The 17,706-nt window shown below is 41.4% G+C and overlaps 1 protein-coding gene and 1 non-coding gene across 6 annotated transcripts in view; one reads left to right on the plus strand and one right to left on the minus strand.

Annotated features, from left to right (window-relative positions):
- The first annotated feature begins 2,089 nt into the window (after window positions 1-2,089).
- LOC115135195 (matrilin-4-like) overlaps window positions 2,090-17,706 on the plus strand; it is a 60,471-nt gene continuing 44,854 nt past the window's right edge. The window contains exons 1-6 of one of the 5 annotated variants that reach the window (XM_065026362.1): window positions 2,090-2,342; window positions 7,051-7,192; window positions 7,412-7,614; window positions 7,944-8,334; window positions 8,754-8,876; window positions 9,346-9,468. In XM_065026362.1, coding sequence (XP_064882434.1) covers window positions 7,120-7,192; window positions 7,412-7,614; window positions 7,944-8,334; window positions 8,754-8,876; window positions 9,346-9,468 — 913 coding nt within the window. In that variant the 5' untranslated portion in view covers window positions 2,090-2,342; window positions 7,051-7,119. Of the gene's footprint in view, window positions 2,353-7,050; window positions 7,193-7,411; window positions 7,615-7,943; window positions 8,335-8,753; window positions 8,877-9,345; window positions 9,469-17,706 lie in introns of all 5 variants that reach the window. The other 4 variants (XM_029669660.2, XM_065026368.1, XM_065026364.1 and 1 more) reach the window with 4 other exon arrangements.
- Window positions 3,886-3,938, minus strand: LOC115146420 (U7 small nuclear RNA). The gene has a single exon (XR_003866149.1). It is a non-coding gene; the product is annotated as a U7 small nuclear RNA (small nuclear RNA).

A 17,706-nucleotide genomic window follows, 5' to 3' on the forward strand; every position in this document is an offset into this window, starting at 1 on the left:
TCTGATTCTATGGTCTGATCAAACCAAGATTGAAGTTTCTGGTCTGAATGCCAAGCGTCACGTCTCGAGGTAACCTGGCACCATCCATACAGTGAAGCATGGTGGTGGCAGTATCATGCTGTGGGATGTTTTTCAGTGACCGGGACTACGAGACTAGTCAGGGTTGAGGAAAAGATGAAAAGAGCAAAGTAAAGAGAGATTCTTGATGAAAACCTGCTCCAGAGCACTCAGGACCTCAGCCTGAGGTGTGGGTTCACCTTCCAACAGGACAAGGACTCTAAGCACACAGCCAAGACAACACAGGAGTGGCTTCCGGACAAGTCTCTGAATATCCTTTAGTGGCCCAGCCAGAGCCCGGAATTGAACCTGATCGAACATCTCTGGAGAGACCTGAAAATAGCTGTGCAGCGACACTCCCCATACAACCTGACAGACCTTGAGAGGATCTGCAGAGAAGAAAAGGGAGAAACTTCCCAAATACAGGTGTGCCAAGCTTGTAGCGTCATACCCAAGAAGACTCGAGGCTGTAATTGCTGCCAAAGGCGCTTCAACAAAGTACTGAGTAAAGGGTCAGAATAAGCCAAGGGCGATTTATCTATTTGACAAGCATTTCGTACAATAGAAATAAAGTACTTCCTTGTTTATCACGCATACCAGACACTTTGAATGTTGGTGTAGCCTACTGACTGATTTTATTCGTTTCCTATTTATGTTATCCAAAAGTGTCTGGTATGGTCATTTCTTATGAACATTGGGGGTAAAATAACCCTGGTCTGTCCATATTGGAAATGTGTAACTAAATCAAACCCATATCAACTCAGTAGGTCTATATGTGCGTACTGAATGCAGTCACCCTAACCGCTAGACCACCCCAGACCACTGTTGAACTACATTTTGAGTTCATTCATAACCTTCGGATACACTAGAAACTTGTTTGTCATAGATTAGTGGAGACCTATATCCATCTTGTCTTGATTGTATTTTATTTCACCTTTTATTTAACTAGTCAGTTAAGAACAAATTCTTTACAATCAAGACAAGATGGATATAGGTCTCCACAAATTCTTTACAATGACGGCCTGCACCCGCCAAACCTGGACGACGCTTGACCCTATGGGACTCCCAATCACGGCCGTTTGTGATTCAGCCTTGATGCATCAGGAACATTCTCTATGGCAAAATAGTGATCGAGTTAAGATCTAACATCTGTATCAGTATCGACACATGCCTCAACAACCCACTTAGCAATCGTTCTCTCTGCGTAGTGTTTTGGGGAACACCGTTGTGTTGGAAAGATAAACACAAAACACTCAGAAGCCCAAGTTCCATTGCTAACATGAAACCGGGCACAGTATAATAAAATTGGGGTTTAAACGCACAGGACAACAACTGTCCATCACTGGCAAATCCCTAGGCCAAACACATTATAGCAAAACAATAAAAACATCCAAGCTTACTGTATGTACAGTAGATTTCCCACTGACTTTTATGTACCAGTTCAGTTTTATATGCTCGTCTCGTTTCTGTAGACATAGTGATGTATGTTAAAATGTCTCTTTGAATTGTCTCACAATAACTTCACTCTTTCAACTATTTTCCCCTTAGACTTTAAGAGGTGAGTGGGGCTCTAAGTTCAGAGAATGTTTTGTCCAGATCACTGAGCTCTTATTTGACCCTGGGTTCACAGTTGACTTGAGCTGTCTGCCTAAACACCAGGGTGCCAAGAGTTTAAATTAGACTTTCTCCTAGAGGTCACGGCATCAGGAGCACAGACCTACTGTTTTTTTACACCATGCATGGCTACATAAGGCATGAAGTAAACTAAATGCACTCCACCAGTTATGAAACTAGGCCAAAATTACTGTTAATGTTGTCATTGGTAAGTCGTTGTTACAGTATTAGCATTGGTCATTTGGAAAAGCACAGTGGGTAGCCTAGAGTTTGAATTTATTGTATTCCACACAAAAGGAGCAAGATCATCCCAATCCTGGCATGTGTCCCTCCTGTGCCTTCCCAGCGGTTCCTATTTCAAAGGGGGGTGGGGTCTACACTTGCACTGTCATTGCCTGTATTTTAATACCTGCATGAGCCTCCACTCCTTCATTCCATGACAGAATACCAGTTGAGACGAGGCAAAAACCTCACAGGAACACTCAATCCTCCCAGCTTGGTGACTTGAATCTTGGATACCTTTGCTTTTACTTGGACTTTTTGTGAGTCACAACAGGCATTTTGTGTGTTTTAAAAAGTTGCATTTACAGCAGTAGCTTACCTGTTCCATTCCAACGGCCAAGGTTCCGTCCTACCCGGCATCATTCCCAGGAGAGTGAGCGAATCCCCGGGTGGGTACAGGTGAGTAGGGTCCATGGAATTCTGCAGCGATACTGAAAATGTAATGGAGAGAGCGCATGTTTTTTTTTCCAGTATTCACTGACTGCATATCTATAGACCAGTGTCAGTGTTTTTGTTTTGCTACTCTATAGGCAAATAAATATTTTGGTCAAACAGGCAACATGATCCAGTAAGGAAATGTCTGTCTGACCCTTCATTAGCGGCACTATGGGATTGTCATTTCTGATGTTACCATCATAGGTATAATAAGAGTTGCCAATATGAAGTCTATCCCTGAGGTGTAGCTCATTTATATACACCTATACTGCTCAGTCATATCAAAGCTATGTATGCACTACTGTGCAGTCACGGTAGTCTACACTTGAAGATAAAAAATGCTTTGTAGTAAAACTATTACAAATATTTACAACTTATGTTGTTAGTATTAGTGTTAGGCAAATACATTACTGTAGTAGAAATTGCAGCAGCAGTTGCTGGTAGCCTATCGGTTTGTGCTGGACTAGATAATGATTATCTTTAAAGAGTTCATTGGGATAGGATGGAATTAGTCAAATCTATATTTGCCAATCTGTGCTTATTAGGCTAATGGTTTGATAAAATTATATTATTAAATTGCAGTTTAAAAAGTATACATTAAACAAAACTTGGCTTACACTATCATTTAGTACAATTCATTATTTAGAAACTATCATTAAACAGGATAATATCCAACAAACCCACATCTCCCAGTGAAATTGTGTATAATGAGAATTGCGGTTAGTTTAAAAAACAAAAAGTGATTCTATACGACCTGGTTATCAATGCAACATTGTGTATTGTAGAGTGAGTATATTGAGGGTGCTAACTGCCGGTATGTGTGGGTGCACAGTGACTGCCTGGAGAAGAAGAGGCAGGAGAATCTGCTAACAGTAGCAAAGTCCACATCTGCTTCCAATCGAGAAGGAACAAGAAGCTGCTGTGTCTTAATCTGAATATGTGCTCAAGCTGTCACTCAACTCCCTTCCAGCCACAGAGCCAGCCACAACTGTCTATTCTCTTCACTCACTATGAATGTGTAGCTCACTCTCCCTTCCTCCCTCTCTCCCCCTCCCTTCCTCCCTCTCTCCCCCTTCCTCTCCCACCTCTTTCTCCCCTCTTGTAGAATTTACTTAATTAACTTGGTGGAACTTGATGTGCACCAGATTCATTCATGTAGAAATTAATTGACCAAATTTTGTCTTGTCTTTTTGGGGGGGTAGAACTCATTAGAATAATACCAAGCCTATTTCGCAACCGTACCTTAACAACTGCTGGCTTAGGAACTGGAGGAGAAGCTCATCGGTGAGAAAGAAGCCACACAGGAAAAATAGTTGTATTACTATATTTATATACTATACTATTCACTGGTGTTTTTGCACAAAACCATTACAATGAACACTGTGGTATTTCCTGTTGTGTTTTTGCTGATATGACTGTAGTGTTTTTGCAGACATTAGTGTAGCATAATGTAGTCTGTTTATTTTATTTTTTTATTATCCTTTTTTATGATCTTTTTGGGGCTTTCTCCTTGAAGAAACCTACCGGACAAATACTAAAATAGCACATTTTCCATAACCTGTAAGTAGGTAGGACTGGGGAATGAATGGCTAAGGTTCAGTTCTTCTGCTCTTCTCTTTAACCTGTAGGGAACAAAATATATAGTCGCAAATATGAGGGAGGGGAAAGGGCATATGCAAATTGTATAGTATTCTACAGTATACTACAACATTCTATAGTTAGCACTACACAATCAAGGGATAATACAATGTGTAGTATAGTATTCTACAGTATATTTAAAAATCTATAGTAAGCACTACATGATTGAGGGATACTACAGTGTGTAGTATAGTATTCTACAGTATGCTACAAAATTATATAGTAAGCTCTGCACACGATCAAGGGATAGAAAAGTGTGTAATATAGTATTCTACAGTATACTACAAAATTCTATAATACGTACTACACATGATCGAGATATACTAAAGAGTATAGCATACTACAGTTTACTACTATAGAATGCTATAGTAAGCACCATAGTATTTTCTTTGTAAACAGGAGTATTTTGTTATGTGGGGCAGATGGGAGCATAAAGCTCCTTACTGAAATCTTCACTATACCATCCATTGTTAATGTCACGATCTTGGAAATGAGCAGACCAAGGCGCAGCATGAGAATAGTTCCACATATTTGTTTAAGTGAAACTAACAAAATAACAAAACTTACAAAGACCGTGAGGACGTAGTGCCCAAACACTACGTCTACCAGCTGCCTCTAATTGGGAACCACACAAACCACCAACCTAGAAATCTATAAACTAGATAACCCCCCCAGTCACGCTCTGACCTAAACACCATAGAGAACCGAGGGCTGTCTATGGTCAGGGCATGACAGTTAACTGGAAATAAATATTTTGAATGTAAAGAAGTGTTTCATTTAGTAGCTAAGACGAACACAACTCAAAGAGCTAGAACTGACACAATTAATTAATTTGGGAGGTACTTGAGTTTAAACATGATTACCTGAAAACATTTTTGTCAATCTGACATAGTAATTCATAGTTATTATTTCTCAATTCAATAGGTGACTCTGGGATGATGTCCTTCTAGGCAGAGTTGCAAAGAAAAAGCCATCTCTCAGACTGACCGATAAAAATAAAAGATTAAGATGGGACACAGACACTGGACATAGGAACTCATCCTGAAGGCCAGCATCTTCATTGTTGACGTTGAGACTGGTATTATGCGGGTACTATTTCATGAAGCTGCCAGTTGAGGACTTGTGAAGCATCTGCTTCTCAAACTAGACACTCTAATGTACTTGTCCTTTTGCTCAGTTGTAATGTACTTGTCTTCTTGGGCCTCCCACTCCTCTTTCTATTCTGGTTAGAGTCAGTTTGCACTGTTGTGTGAAGGGAGTAGTACACAGCGTTGTACCAGATCTTCAGTTTCTTGGCAATTTCTTAGAACAAGAATAGACTGATGAGTTTCAGAAGAAAGTTCTTTGTTTCTGGCCATTTTGAGCCAGTAATCAAAACCACAAATGCTGATGTTCCAGATACTCAACTAGTCTAAAGAAGGCAAGTTTTATTGCTTCTTTAATTAGCACAACAGTTTTCAGCTGTGCTAACATAATTGCAAAAGGGTTTTCTAATGATCAATTAGCCTTTTTGGATTTTCTAACACAACATGCCATTGGAACACAGGAGTGACGGTTGCTGATAATGGGCCTTTGTACGCCTATGTAGATATTCCATAAAAAATCTGCCGTTTCCAGCTACAATAGTCATTTACAACATTAACAATGTCTAGACTGTATTTCTGTTCAAGTTCAAGCATTTCTAAGTGACCCCAAACCTTTGAATGGTAGTATATATATATATTTTTTTAAATGGGAATCACATTCTTATCAATAGGCCATAATGGATTTTGGCCCAATAGGCCTGGCATATTGCCACGTTCAAGGAGCTTTCCGTTTTGATTGGCTTATTTTGCCTAAAAACCTTTAGGACTACCTATATAAAAAAAACTGCATCTCTGCCCAGCCTGGCAAAAGTGACCAAAGGGATGTTAAGCATCCCCAGTGGCTCTGCAAGTGTGGATGATATTCTCCGCTGCTGGCCTGCTCTCCTGCTCTCCAATCACCATAGCATGAGCCTGAAGCCACAGACTGGCCAAACTCGTGTTTTAAAAATTAATTCAAAGGGACTAATAAGTAATTTTTTGTTTAATTTGTAATCAATTCTAAGTATGTCACAGCCTATATGTGCAATTCATAGACTGATTTAATACAAAGAAATGTTTAAATGCTGAGCACTTTCCAAAAGGATTTCCAACAGCAGAACTCCGATCACATACTCTGGTAGTGGGGCACACTGAAGCTTCTTTGTACCTGCACACAGACACATGCACAGGGTTACGGCAGGAGGCTTCTAAAACACACATCTAGAGTTATTTCTGCAGTCTGGGAGGAGAACAAGTGAGACTGATCAAGTCCACAATGCATAAGGCTTTCTCTGAGCAGAATCTGGGCTCTTTGCGAGGTCCTGATCTATCTTTGTCATCACACTTAGTTCTGTCTGTATCCCTCTTTTCTTCTTTCCATTGCTCTCTTGTTATCTATGAAATGAGTCTGTGGGATTTCACATACGTTTTCATATCAGAAGGATTCATGGCTCATGTCAATTGGCATCGGTTTAATGGTTCACTAAAACTTTGCTGCCAAGTAGGCATAGCACACTCCACAGTTGTTTTTTGATGTGGTATCTTCCTACTCTCTCTGAGGAAGTTGCTTCCATTGGGCATTCACAAATTGACCAAAATGAGGCTAATGAATGACAACAAGCACTTTTTCAAGGTACAGCTATCTAAGTGATAACGATAAACCTCACCAGGACCCCTCTCTCAGGACCCAAGAAAATAAGTGCTTTTTGTAATGTCCATTTCATATAAACATGTCCCAGACATTGCTCTTTTCCAGTGATTACTCTTGTGCTGCGTTTGAATCCCTTGCATGTGGTGATTTGAAGGTGCAGCTGTCTGTTAGGATAGGACTGACTCCTGTATACCTCCGCCATCTTTGTGGCGTCAAGAGTTTTTATGGCAGAGCTGGGCAGGAATGTGCTGGTGGTAAAGTACCCATGGATGTCTCTGACATGTTTTGTTTTGTATTCTCTCATTGCAGTGCAGTGTGAAGCCTGCCTAAACCCAGACCAGCTCCGACAGGTCCAGCTCCCAGCCCAGCACCCTAAACATGAGACAGCTGTGTGTCTGTGTGTCTGTTCTGCTAGTCTTGGCCACCCTGGCTGTGGCTAGGCCAAAAGCAGGTTAGCCTAATCCAACAGTGAAGTAATAAAATTACCATGAATGCATTGCAGTTCGGCACACATTCAATTGCTTCTTACCTCATAATGTTGTGTTAGATTCAATTAGAATGAGATTTGGCTTTGCAAGGAAGTTAATGAAATTCAAACAAAATTACTGTTTACTTGTATGCTTATGCCGTAGATAATTTCATATTCATGCAGCTTGTGATGAATTTGCAGCTGATTTTCAACTAAATTCCAATCCAGCACCGGAGCAGAAGTGCAAGTCTGGCCCAGTGGACCTGGTGTTCATTATTGACAGCTCTCGCAGTGTGCGACCCCACGAGTTTGAGACCATGCGCAAATTCATGATCGACATCATCCACACCCTGGACGTGGGATCGAACGCTACCCGGGTGGGCCTGGTACAGTACTCCAGCCAGGTCCACAACCTCTTTTCTAATTCTCAATTTATCTGTGTTTTTACACCTTAGTGAAGGACTACGCTTGGAGAGGGAAGATAGTTCTTGGCATGTATTTCTTATCTTGTCTTCCATTTCCAATCGTAGTTATTGTAACTCCACAAAGTCTAGAGAACTATCACTAAAGTCTAAAAGCTTTTGCGATGCACATGTTTTTTTCCCTAGGGTTTAATTAACTGAAAAGTTTTTTTCACTGTTAAAGACTCAGTTGTACCTAAATATAGATAGTTAGACATGCAAACCCTGCAGATGAAGAGGTGACTGATGCTTGTATGCTTCTATGACTCTAGGTTCAAAACGAATTCTCTCTCAAGACCCACGCAAAGCTGCAGGGCATGGTGAAAGGCATCAATGAGATCATCCCCTTGGCACAGGGCACCATGACGGGCCTGGCCATCAAGTACGTCATGAACCATGCCTTCACGGCAGCTGAGGGTGACAGACCCAAGGTGCCCAATGTAGCTGTCATTGTAACGGACGGACGGCCCCAGGACCGTGTGGCGGAAGTGGCGGCCGAGGCTCGGGACAAGGGCATCGAGATCTACACAGTAGGCGTGGCCCGGGCGGATATGACCTCACTGCGCGCCATGGCATCGCCACCCTTCGAGGATCATGTCTTCCTGGTGGAGTCCTTTGACCTAATCCACCAGTTTGGCCTGCAGTTCCAGGACAAGCTCTGCGGTGGGTTGGGTTGATATGTAATATTATTGAATTATCATCAAACGTGTGTACAGCAATATGTGCGATGTAAGCAATTATCAAGATACCACTCAGTTTCAATCAAATTGAGAAAATCACACTTTACAGTTGCTGAAGTGTCAAGGTCATCAGTGTTCACAAAGGTATGTATTCGTACCTGAGACTTTTAAAGCTTGTAAAACGTTTATCCGTTAATTTGTCCTCATAAACTCAACTCATTTTCAGCTCTCGCTATAAGTTACATCCTTGGCAGCACAATATCAAGCATTTAATTCTAATTCTAGCTTTTGGGAACTTGATCATCTTCCAAAACAGTATGAGCAAATCCTTGATATTTCCTAATGTCAATGACATGAGAGTGATTGAAGGTAGATTTCTTTGCTCACCTGCTGGGGTTCCAGGGATGGATCTATGCCTGGAGTCTGACCATGGCTGCGAGCACCTCTGTGAGAGTTCCCCTGGCTCTTTCCACTGCCTGTGTCGGCCAGGGTACACTCTCAACAAGGATTCCAAGACCTGCATAGGTAGGCTGTCCATTGGGCTAGACATGAGACAACTTAATACTTTTTTTAAATTAATGAACGATATATAATGTCAGTCAAGTGAATGCATAACTGTAAGTGTATTCATTTTCATCACTTGAATTTAATTTCATCACTTGAATTTAACAGTAACTGGGCCTGGTTCTTGTATATGCCAATGGGAAATGTGTAAGAAAGTTTTAATTGTGAGCATGTAGCCATGTATCTATTCAATATGCATTGTGGAAGTTCATCTTTACAGCGTCATTGAAATTTAAAGGCAATGTTCTAGCTTAAGTGGGGACTGAATTCACGGTAAGCGCTGCATATGTAATCTCAAATGGAAATTATCTTCACATTTCTATCACAGAATCTGAAACGATTCAGATTGAATAGAGCCCTAGGTCAAGTTAGGATTCAGCAGTTACTTATTTACCATCAACTGTGATTTTTGTCTCTTTGTATGATACAGCCATAGATCTGTGTGCTGAGGGAAAGCATGACTGTGAGCAGAGCTGTATCCCCTCCCCTGGAGCCTTCACCTGCGGCTGCAACATTGGCTACACCCTCAACAACGACAAGAAGACCTGCACAAGTTAGTGAGGCCATCATAGCATAATCCATCCAAACCCATAGACCAGTGGTCACCAACCTTTTCTTGGTCAAGAACAGTTTCTGAGTCAAATTGCAAGCAGGGATCTACTGCTCAGATTTTTTTTTAAGATTACTTAAAAGCCTATGAAACATTAACCAATTAAAAACAGTTATGTAACAATGAGGTTTGTGCAGTAGGCAATAGGCCGAATACATTATCACTGCATATTGGCTATGCTTGAATTACCCTGCCAATGTTGTTCTTCTCAGACCATTTAGACATTATTTTCAAAAAATGTAGGTATATACCTAAATCATATGTTTTATTACTTCTGAGGCACAGCTGAGTGAGCATAATAATTCATTTATAGGAACACATTGCTATACTCATTTATTGCAGCTGCAGCGCTGGTTTTAGCCAGAATGTAATTATTTATTTTTAGATTTTTAAAATTATTATTATCATTTTTTTCTCACAAAAGTAGTGCACTGGGCTATTAATAGTCCTGTATTAGCAGACCGATATAACGTCTGCAGTACGGGCAAAAGTATTTTCCCAGCATTGTGAAACACTGAATTTGGCCTTGCTGCTATTAGCCCATAGAAACACTTTGAATAACAGCTTCTTACATGGATAAACAGACAGAGGCTTTCGTGAGAAGAATGATTTTCGGGATGTCTCGTGGTCTGACAAACACTGCTCTAGCTCTGACACCTTTCACCACAGTTGCGGATGCAGTGGAATGAGATGCAGCCCATGCAAAATATCAGATACTGTATCTCTAGCTAAAACTGACAGATTTTTATGGGGATTTTTTATGATGCTAATTAGATTTCCACGGGGACATCGACTCCAGGGAATTTTAAACATTAACTTACTCAGAAAAACAGCAGCTCTTTGCTGTATTCGTTGTGTCTTTCTATGATCAACTTCATTCGATGCTTCTTTTTACAGTCTATGGCTCAAGGAAACTGTGCAGACACAGTGATCTGATCTGATTGGCCAGCGGTAGGCCTATAAGTGCACTTGATTTGCTCTCAGGGCCTGCCGGGTAGTCGGAGTTCTACCTTCAGACACATGAAATGGTGAAAAATGGGAACACTTTGCCATTCCCGTGCTAGGGCTGCTGAATCAAGTGCACCTTGCTATAAGACTCTAAATTGAGCTCAGATGCATCCTGTTTCTACTGATCATCCATGAGATGCTTCTTCAACTTGATTGGAGTCCACCTGTGGTAAATTCATTTGATTGTTCATGATTTGGAAAGGCACACACCTGTCTATATGTGACCAACCCAAATCAAAACGGTCTTATGTAGAAAAAATGTAAATATGTTTTCTATATTGGATATAATGGTATACCATACACTACAGTTGAGGAACAACGGGAAAGTGATTTTGCTTTGAATACTTGTAAGCTTACTTTTGAGAAAATGGACTTTGAATATTTTGGTACTACTTCTGGAGAACCCTCCTTTGTCTACACTCACCCAGCATCGTTCACATCCTCTTAAGCTTTAGCCACACCAAATCAAAACTAATTTTATTTGTCACATGTGCCAAATACAACAGGTGTTGTGACCTTACAGTGAAATGCTTACTTACAAGCCCTTAAGCCCTTAACCAAAAGTAAAAACTTTTTTTTTTTAATATATAGAAAATAAAAAATTATTAAGGTGTAACAATAAAATAATTGTAGCGAGACTATATAAAGAGGGTACCGGTACTGAGTCAATGTGCTGGGGCACCGGTTAACCTCTTACCTCTACCTGGGACGCTTGCGTCCCAACTAGAGCTCTGGAAATGCAAATGCGCTACGCTAAATGCTAATAGTATTAGTTAAAACTCAAAAGTTCATTAAAATACACATGCAGGGTATCAAATTAAAGCTACACTCGTTGTGAATCCAGGCAACAAGTCAGATTTTTAAAATGCTTTTCGGCGACAGCATGAGAAGCTATTATCTGATAGCATGCACCAATACACTACAACAGAAAAGCACAGCAGGGGACGTAAACAAAATAATTAGCATTTCGGCGTTACACAAACCGCACAATAAAATAGAAAACAGTCATTACCTTTCACCATCTTCTTTGTTGGCACTCCTAGATGTCCCATAAACACTATTGGGTCTTTATTTCGATTAAATCGGGCCATATAAAGCCAAGATATCGTTATATGTAGACTGTGTGATAAACGAAAAAAACAGCGATTTCAAAACGTAACGTCATTTTTTTAAATTCAAAAAGTAGACGATAAACTTTCACAAAACACTTCGAAATACGTTTGTAATGCTACTTTAGGTATTAGTAAACGTTAATAAGCGATAAAAATCATCCGTAGGCGATGTACATATCATTAGCTGTCGTCTTGGAAAAAATTTCAGGAGAGAGCTCTTCCGGAATGATCTGGGCGGAGACCGGAGGTACGTCGTGCCCCTCTTTCGGTTCAACCAAGAATCAAAGAGGATTAAATTCACAAGATACTCGACTACATGGGGATGCTGTGGGAGTTGAATGCTCGGTCTTATCTAATTCGGCTCACTGTTAACAATTGCTGGAAGTGGCGCAAGGATATTTATTTCCATTTTCTGTGATCAGGTTTTCCTGCGCTTTCCGATGTAACGCACGTTATGTAATAGCCACAGTCGTGATTTAACCAGTTTTAAAAACGTCCGAGGGTTTCCTATACACACATTCTAACCATACTAACCGTACCTAACCGTACTATATTCCTGGCATGAGTAGCAGGGCGCTGAAATGTTGCGCGATTTTTAACAAAATGTTCAAAAAAGTAGAGGGTAGGAGCAACTAGTTAATCAAGGTAATTGAGGGAATATGTACTTGAAGGTAGAGTTAAAGTGACTATGCATAGATAATAAACAGAGAGTGCAGCAGCGTAAAAATGGGGGTGGTCCGGGGAGCCATTTGATTAGCTGTTCGGGAGTCTTATGGCTTGGGGGTAGAAGCTTTTAAGAAACCTTTTGGACCTAGTCTTGGCACTCCGGTACCTCTTGCCGCGCGGTAGCAGAGAGAACAGTCTATGACTAGGGTGGCTGGAATCTTCGGCAATTGTTTGGTATAGAGGTCCTGGGTGGCAGGAAGTTTGGCCCCAGTGATGTACTGGGTCACAAGCACTATCATCTGTAGTGCTTTGCAGTCGGTGGCAGAGTAGTTGCAATACCAGGCGGTGATGGAACGAGTCAGGATGCTCTTGATGTTGCAGATGTAGAACTTTTTGAGGATCTGAGGACTGTTGTGGGAATATCTAATCAAATGGAAGAGAGGCTTCTGATTCTTTCAAACAACACTTTATTATGATATTTGTACAAATGGAAAATCAACTACCCACTCAGCAGTGATAGTTGAAAAGATCAACGAACAGTGCCGGTTCAATGCTTTTATAGAGAAAATACATACAACCCCTTTCTGTATACGTGGCAGTCAGCAGATAGTGTCTAAAAGGTCATTCGTTGTCTGTCTAAACTTAAGATAGCACAAGTTTGATAGCCGAGGGCTCAACCGTTTAACTGCATTCACAACAACAAACACTATATTGTACTCCCTTCTGCAAGGTTCCATACATGTGACTTTCTGTAGATAGTAAACCCATGGGATTTGCACCCAAATGTCTCATGACTAAGTCACACCAATCCAAGTTTGAATCAGGTTAGAAAAAACACTAGCATATAACAAGAGACTATTCTTTAACCTGTTGCTTCTACTCGGGACGCTTGCGTCCCAACTAGAGCTCTGGAAATGCAAATGCGCTACGCTAAATGCTAATAGTATTAGTTAAAACTCAAAAGTTCATTAAAATACACATGCAGGGTATCGAATTAAAGCTACACTCGTTGTGAATCCAGGCAACAAGTCAGATTTTTAAAATGCTTTTCAGCGAAAGCATGAGAAGCTATTATCTGATAGCATGCAACACCCCAAAAGACCCACAGGGGACGTAAACAAAATAATTAGCATTTCGGCGTTACACAAACCGCACAATAAAATAGAAAACATTCATTACCTTTCACCATCTTCTTTGTTGGCACTCCTAGATGTCCCATAAACACTATTTGGGTCTTTATTTCGATTAAATCGGTCCATATAAAGCCTAGATATCGTTATATGTAGACTGTGTGATAAACGAAAAAAACATTGTTTCAAAACGTAACGTCATTTTTTAAAATTCAAAAAGTCGACGATAAACTTTCACAAAACACTTCGAAATACGTTTGTAATGCAACTTTAGGTATTAGTAAACGTTAATAAGCGATAAAATTCATCAGGAGGCGATGTAAAGATCATTAGCTGTCCGTCTGGAAAAATGTCCGGCTAGAAACTCAACGAAAATATCCGGTCCTAGGCCTGGAGGAGATACGGTGTCCTGTATGTGTTTGACCAAGAAAAAACTCGAAGGGAAATGACAAGACTCTAGATACCCTGTGGAAGCTGTAGGTACTGCAATCTCAGTCAATTAATTGTGGTTCACGTTTATCAATGGGTTCAAGTAGCGCATGGATATATTTTCCCCATTTTCAGTGATCAGTTTTTCCTGTGCTTTTCGATGTAAATGCCGTTCTGGTAAAGCCACAGCAGTGATTTAACCAGTTTTTTAAACGTCTGAGTGTTTTCTATCCACACAGACTAAGCAAATGCATATACTATATTCCTGGCATGAGTAGCAGGGCGCTGAAATGTTGCGCGATTTTTAACAGAATGTTCAAAAAAGTAGAGGGTCGACTTAAGAGGTTAAGCAGTAAATCACAGGATAGCATTGTGACTAATTATGTAATTTTCCATGACGGGACCCATGCCAAATCTTTTCAGTCTTCTGAGGGGGAATAGGCATTGTCGTACCCTCATCACAACTGTCTTGGTGTGTTTGGACCATGATAGTTTGTTGGTGATGTGGACGCCAAGGACCTTGAAGCTATCAACCTGCTCCACTACAGCCCTGTCGATGAGATTGGGGGCAGGCTCGGTCCTCCTTTTCCTGTGGTCCACAATCATCTATTTTATCTTGATCACATTGAGGGAGAGTATGTTATCCTGGCACCACACTGCCAGGTCTATGTCTCATTGATGTCGGTGATCGGGTCTACCACTGTTGTGTCATCGGCAAACTTAATGATGGTGTTGGAGTCGTGCTTGGCCATACAGTCATGTGTGAACAGGGAGTACAGGAGGGGATTGAGCACACACATCTGAGGGGCCCCAGTGTTGAGGATCAGCGTGGCAGAAGTGTTGTTACCTAACCTTACCACCTGGGGTCGGCCCGTCAGGAAGTCCAGGATCCAGTTGTAGAGGGAGGTGTTTAGTCCGAGGGTCCTTAGCTTAGTCATGAGCTTTGAGGGCTTTATGGTGTTGAACGCTGAGCTGTAGTCAATGAATAGTATTCTCGCGTAGGTGTTCCTTTTGTCCAGATGGGAAAATGTAGTGTGGAGTGCAATAGAGATTGCATCATCTGTGGATCTTTTGGGGCGGTATGTAAATTGGAGTGGGTCTAGGGTTTCTGGGATAATGGTGTTGATGTGAACCATGACCAGCCTCTGATAGCATTACATGGCTTGAAACCGGTCGGTATTTTCAGACTCAGTCAGGGACAGGTTGAAAATGTCAATGAAGACACTTGCCAGTTGGTCAGCGCATGCTCAGAGTACATGTCCTGGTAATCCATCTGGCCCTACAGCGTTGTGAATATTTTCCTGTTTAAAGGTCTTACTCATATCGGCTACGGAGAGAGCGATCACACAGTCATCCGGAACAGTTGATGCTCTCATGCATGCTTCAGTGTTGTTTGGCTTGAAGTGAGCATATAAGTTATTTAGCTCATCTGGTAGGCTCGTGTCACTGGGCAGTTCCCTTTGTGCTTCCTTTGTGTTCCCTCTGTGCTTCCCTTTGTAGTCTGTAATAGTTTGCAGGCCCTGTCACATCCAACGAGCTTCATAGCTGGTGTAGTACTATTTAATCTTAGTCCTGTGTTGAAGCTTTACCTGTTTGATGGTTCGTCAGAGGGCATAGCAGGATTTCTTATAAGCGTTCGGGTTAGAGTCCCGCTCCTTGAAAGCAGCAGCTCTGCCCTTTAGTTCAGTGCTGATGTTGCCTGTCATCCATGGCTTCTGGTTGGGTATGTACTTATTGTCACTGTGGGAATGACGTCATCAATGCATTTATTTATGAAGCCAGTGACTGATGTGGTGTACTCCTCAATGCCATCGGAAGAATCCCGGAACATATTCCAGTCTGTGCTAGCAAAACAGTCCTGTAGCTTAGCATCTGTGTCATCTGACCCCTTCCTTTTGAGCAAGTCACTGGTACTTCCTGCTTTAGTTTTTGCTTGTAAGCAGGAATCAGGAGGATAGAGTTATGGTCAGATTTTCCAAATGGAGTGTGAGGGAGAGCTTGTTCTGCGTCTCTGTGTGTGGAGTAAAGGTGGTCTTAGAGTTGTTGTTTATTCTCTGGTTGCACATTTAACATGCTGGTAGAAATTAGGTAAAATGGATTTAAGTTTCCCTGCATGAACATCCCTGGCCACAAGGAGCTCCGCCTCTGGATGAGCATTTTCTTGTTTGCTTATGGCCTTATACAGCTCATTTAGTGCCAGCATTGGTTTGTGGTGGTAAATAGACAACTCCGAAAAAATATAGATGAAACTCTTTAAGTAAATAGTGTGGTATACAGCTTATCATTCCACTGATCCCGAGGGGCTCAGCGGTCCAAGGCACTGCATCTCAGTGCTAGAGGTGTCACAACAGACACTGGTTCGATTCCAGGCTGCGTCACAACCGGCCGTGATTGGGTGTCCCATAGGGTGGCGCACTATTGGCCCAGCATCATCCGGGTTAGGGTTTGGCCGTCATTGTAAATAAGAATTTGTTCTTCACTGACTTGCCTAGTTAAATAAATAAAATAAAAATATATAAATAAGATACTCTACCTCAGACGAGCAAAACCTTAAGACTTCCTTAATATTAGATTTTGTTCAGCTGTTCTATTATGCTGACGGACCAAAAACTCAGCCAGCTGTATGTTAACCATGTCGGCTTCAGCCACTACTTTGTGAAACTTAAGATATTACAGTTTTTAATGTCCCATTGCTTGGATTGTCTTGATCGGAGCTCATCCATTTAGTTATCAATTGATTGCACGTTGGCTAATAGGACTGATGGTAGAGGGGGATTACTCACTCGCCGTCAGATCCTTACAAGGCACCCCAACCTATGTCCCCAATATCTCGGTCTCTTCTTCATGCGAATGGCGGGGATTTGGGCCTTGTCCATCGTCTGGAGTAAATCCTTCACGTCTGAATCGTTAAATAAAAAATAAAAATATTTGTCTAGTACGAGGTGAGTAATCGCTATCCACAAGCTCTTTCGGTCATAAGAGACGGTGGCAAAAACATTATGTACAAAATAAGTTACAAATAACGTGAAAAAACACACAATAGCACAATTGGTTAAAACGGAAGCCATCTCCTCCGGCAAATTCATCAAGAGTAGATCCAGGCGTTCTGTACTAACAACAGCAGTCAAGCACCCAAATGACCTTGCTAGCTACTTTCAGACAAAAATGAGGGAACAGCTCACTGAACATAACTCCCACTAGCAGAGCTGGTTAGGCTGATATGTTATCCAGAGTGTTGGTGAGTGCAACTGTGCTGTCAGATTGTCTGCCAATGAGTAGGGTTGATCCGAACACTCTGACCTCACAACGGCAGTCAAGCACCCAAGCTAACTGGCTAACATTGGCTAGCTTGCTAGCTACTTCCAGACACAAATGAGAGAACGCCCCACTCTGACCATTTTAATCGCCCTAGCAGAGCTGGTTAGAGTTGTTTTCATGTTATCTAGAACGTTGGTGATTGTAACTGTGCTGCTGGCAACAATGTAATTACGATTTTTGGCCAACATTTACTGACACCGGCCATATTCAGCGGGTTTTGAGCATTAGTCAATTCAGCGCTCTGGCAAACTCAGACGAGAGTCTTTTGTTCACGTGTAGCTAGCTAACAATGAGCCATAATCCCAAATCATGTGCCACGTTCGTCGAATGGAGGAGACCAAGGCGCAGCGTAAGATGAATACATACTTTTTAATGAAGACGAAGAACACTTAAAACCTGTTGTGACTAGGGGGCAGTATTTTCATTTTTGGAGAAAAAAACCGTAATAAACAGGATATTTTTTCAGGACAAGATGCTAGAATATGCATATAATTACAGTTTAGAATAGAAAACACTCT

The sequence above is a fragment of the Oncorhynchus nerka genome, linkage group LG2 (genome assembly GCF_034236695.1).
Source record: "Oncorhynchus nerka isolate Pitt River linkage group LG2, Oner_Uvic_2.0, whole genome shotgun sequence".
Taxonomy (NCBI): Eukaryota; Metazoa; Chordata; class Actinopteri; order Salmoniformes; family Salmonidae; genus Oncorhynchus; species Oncorhynchus nerka.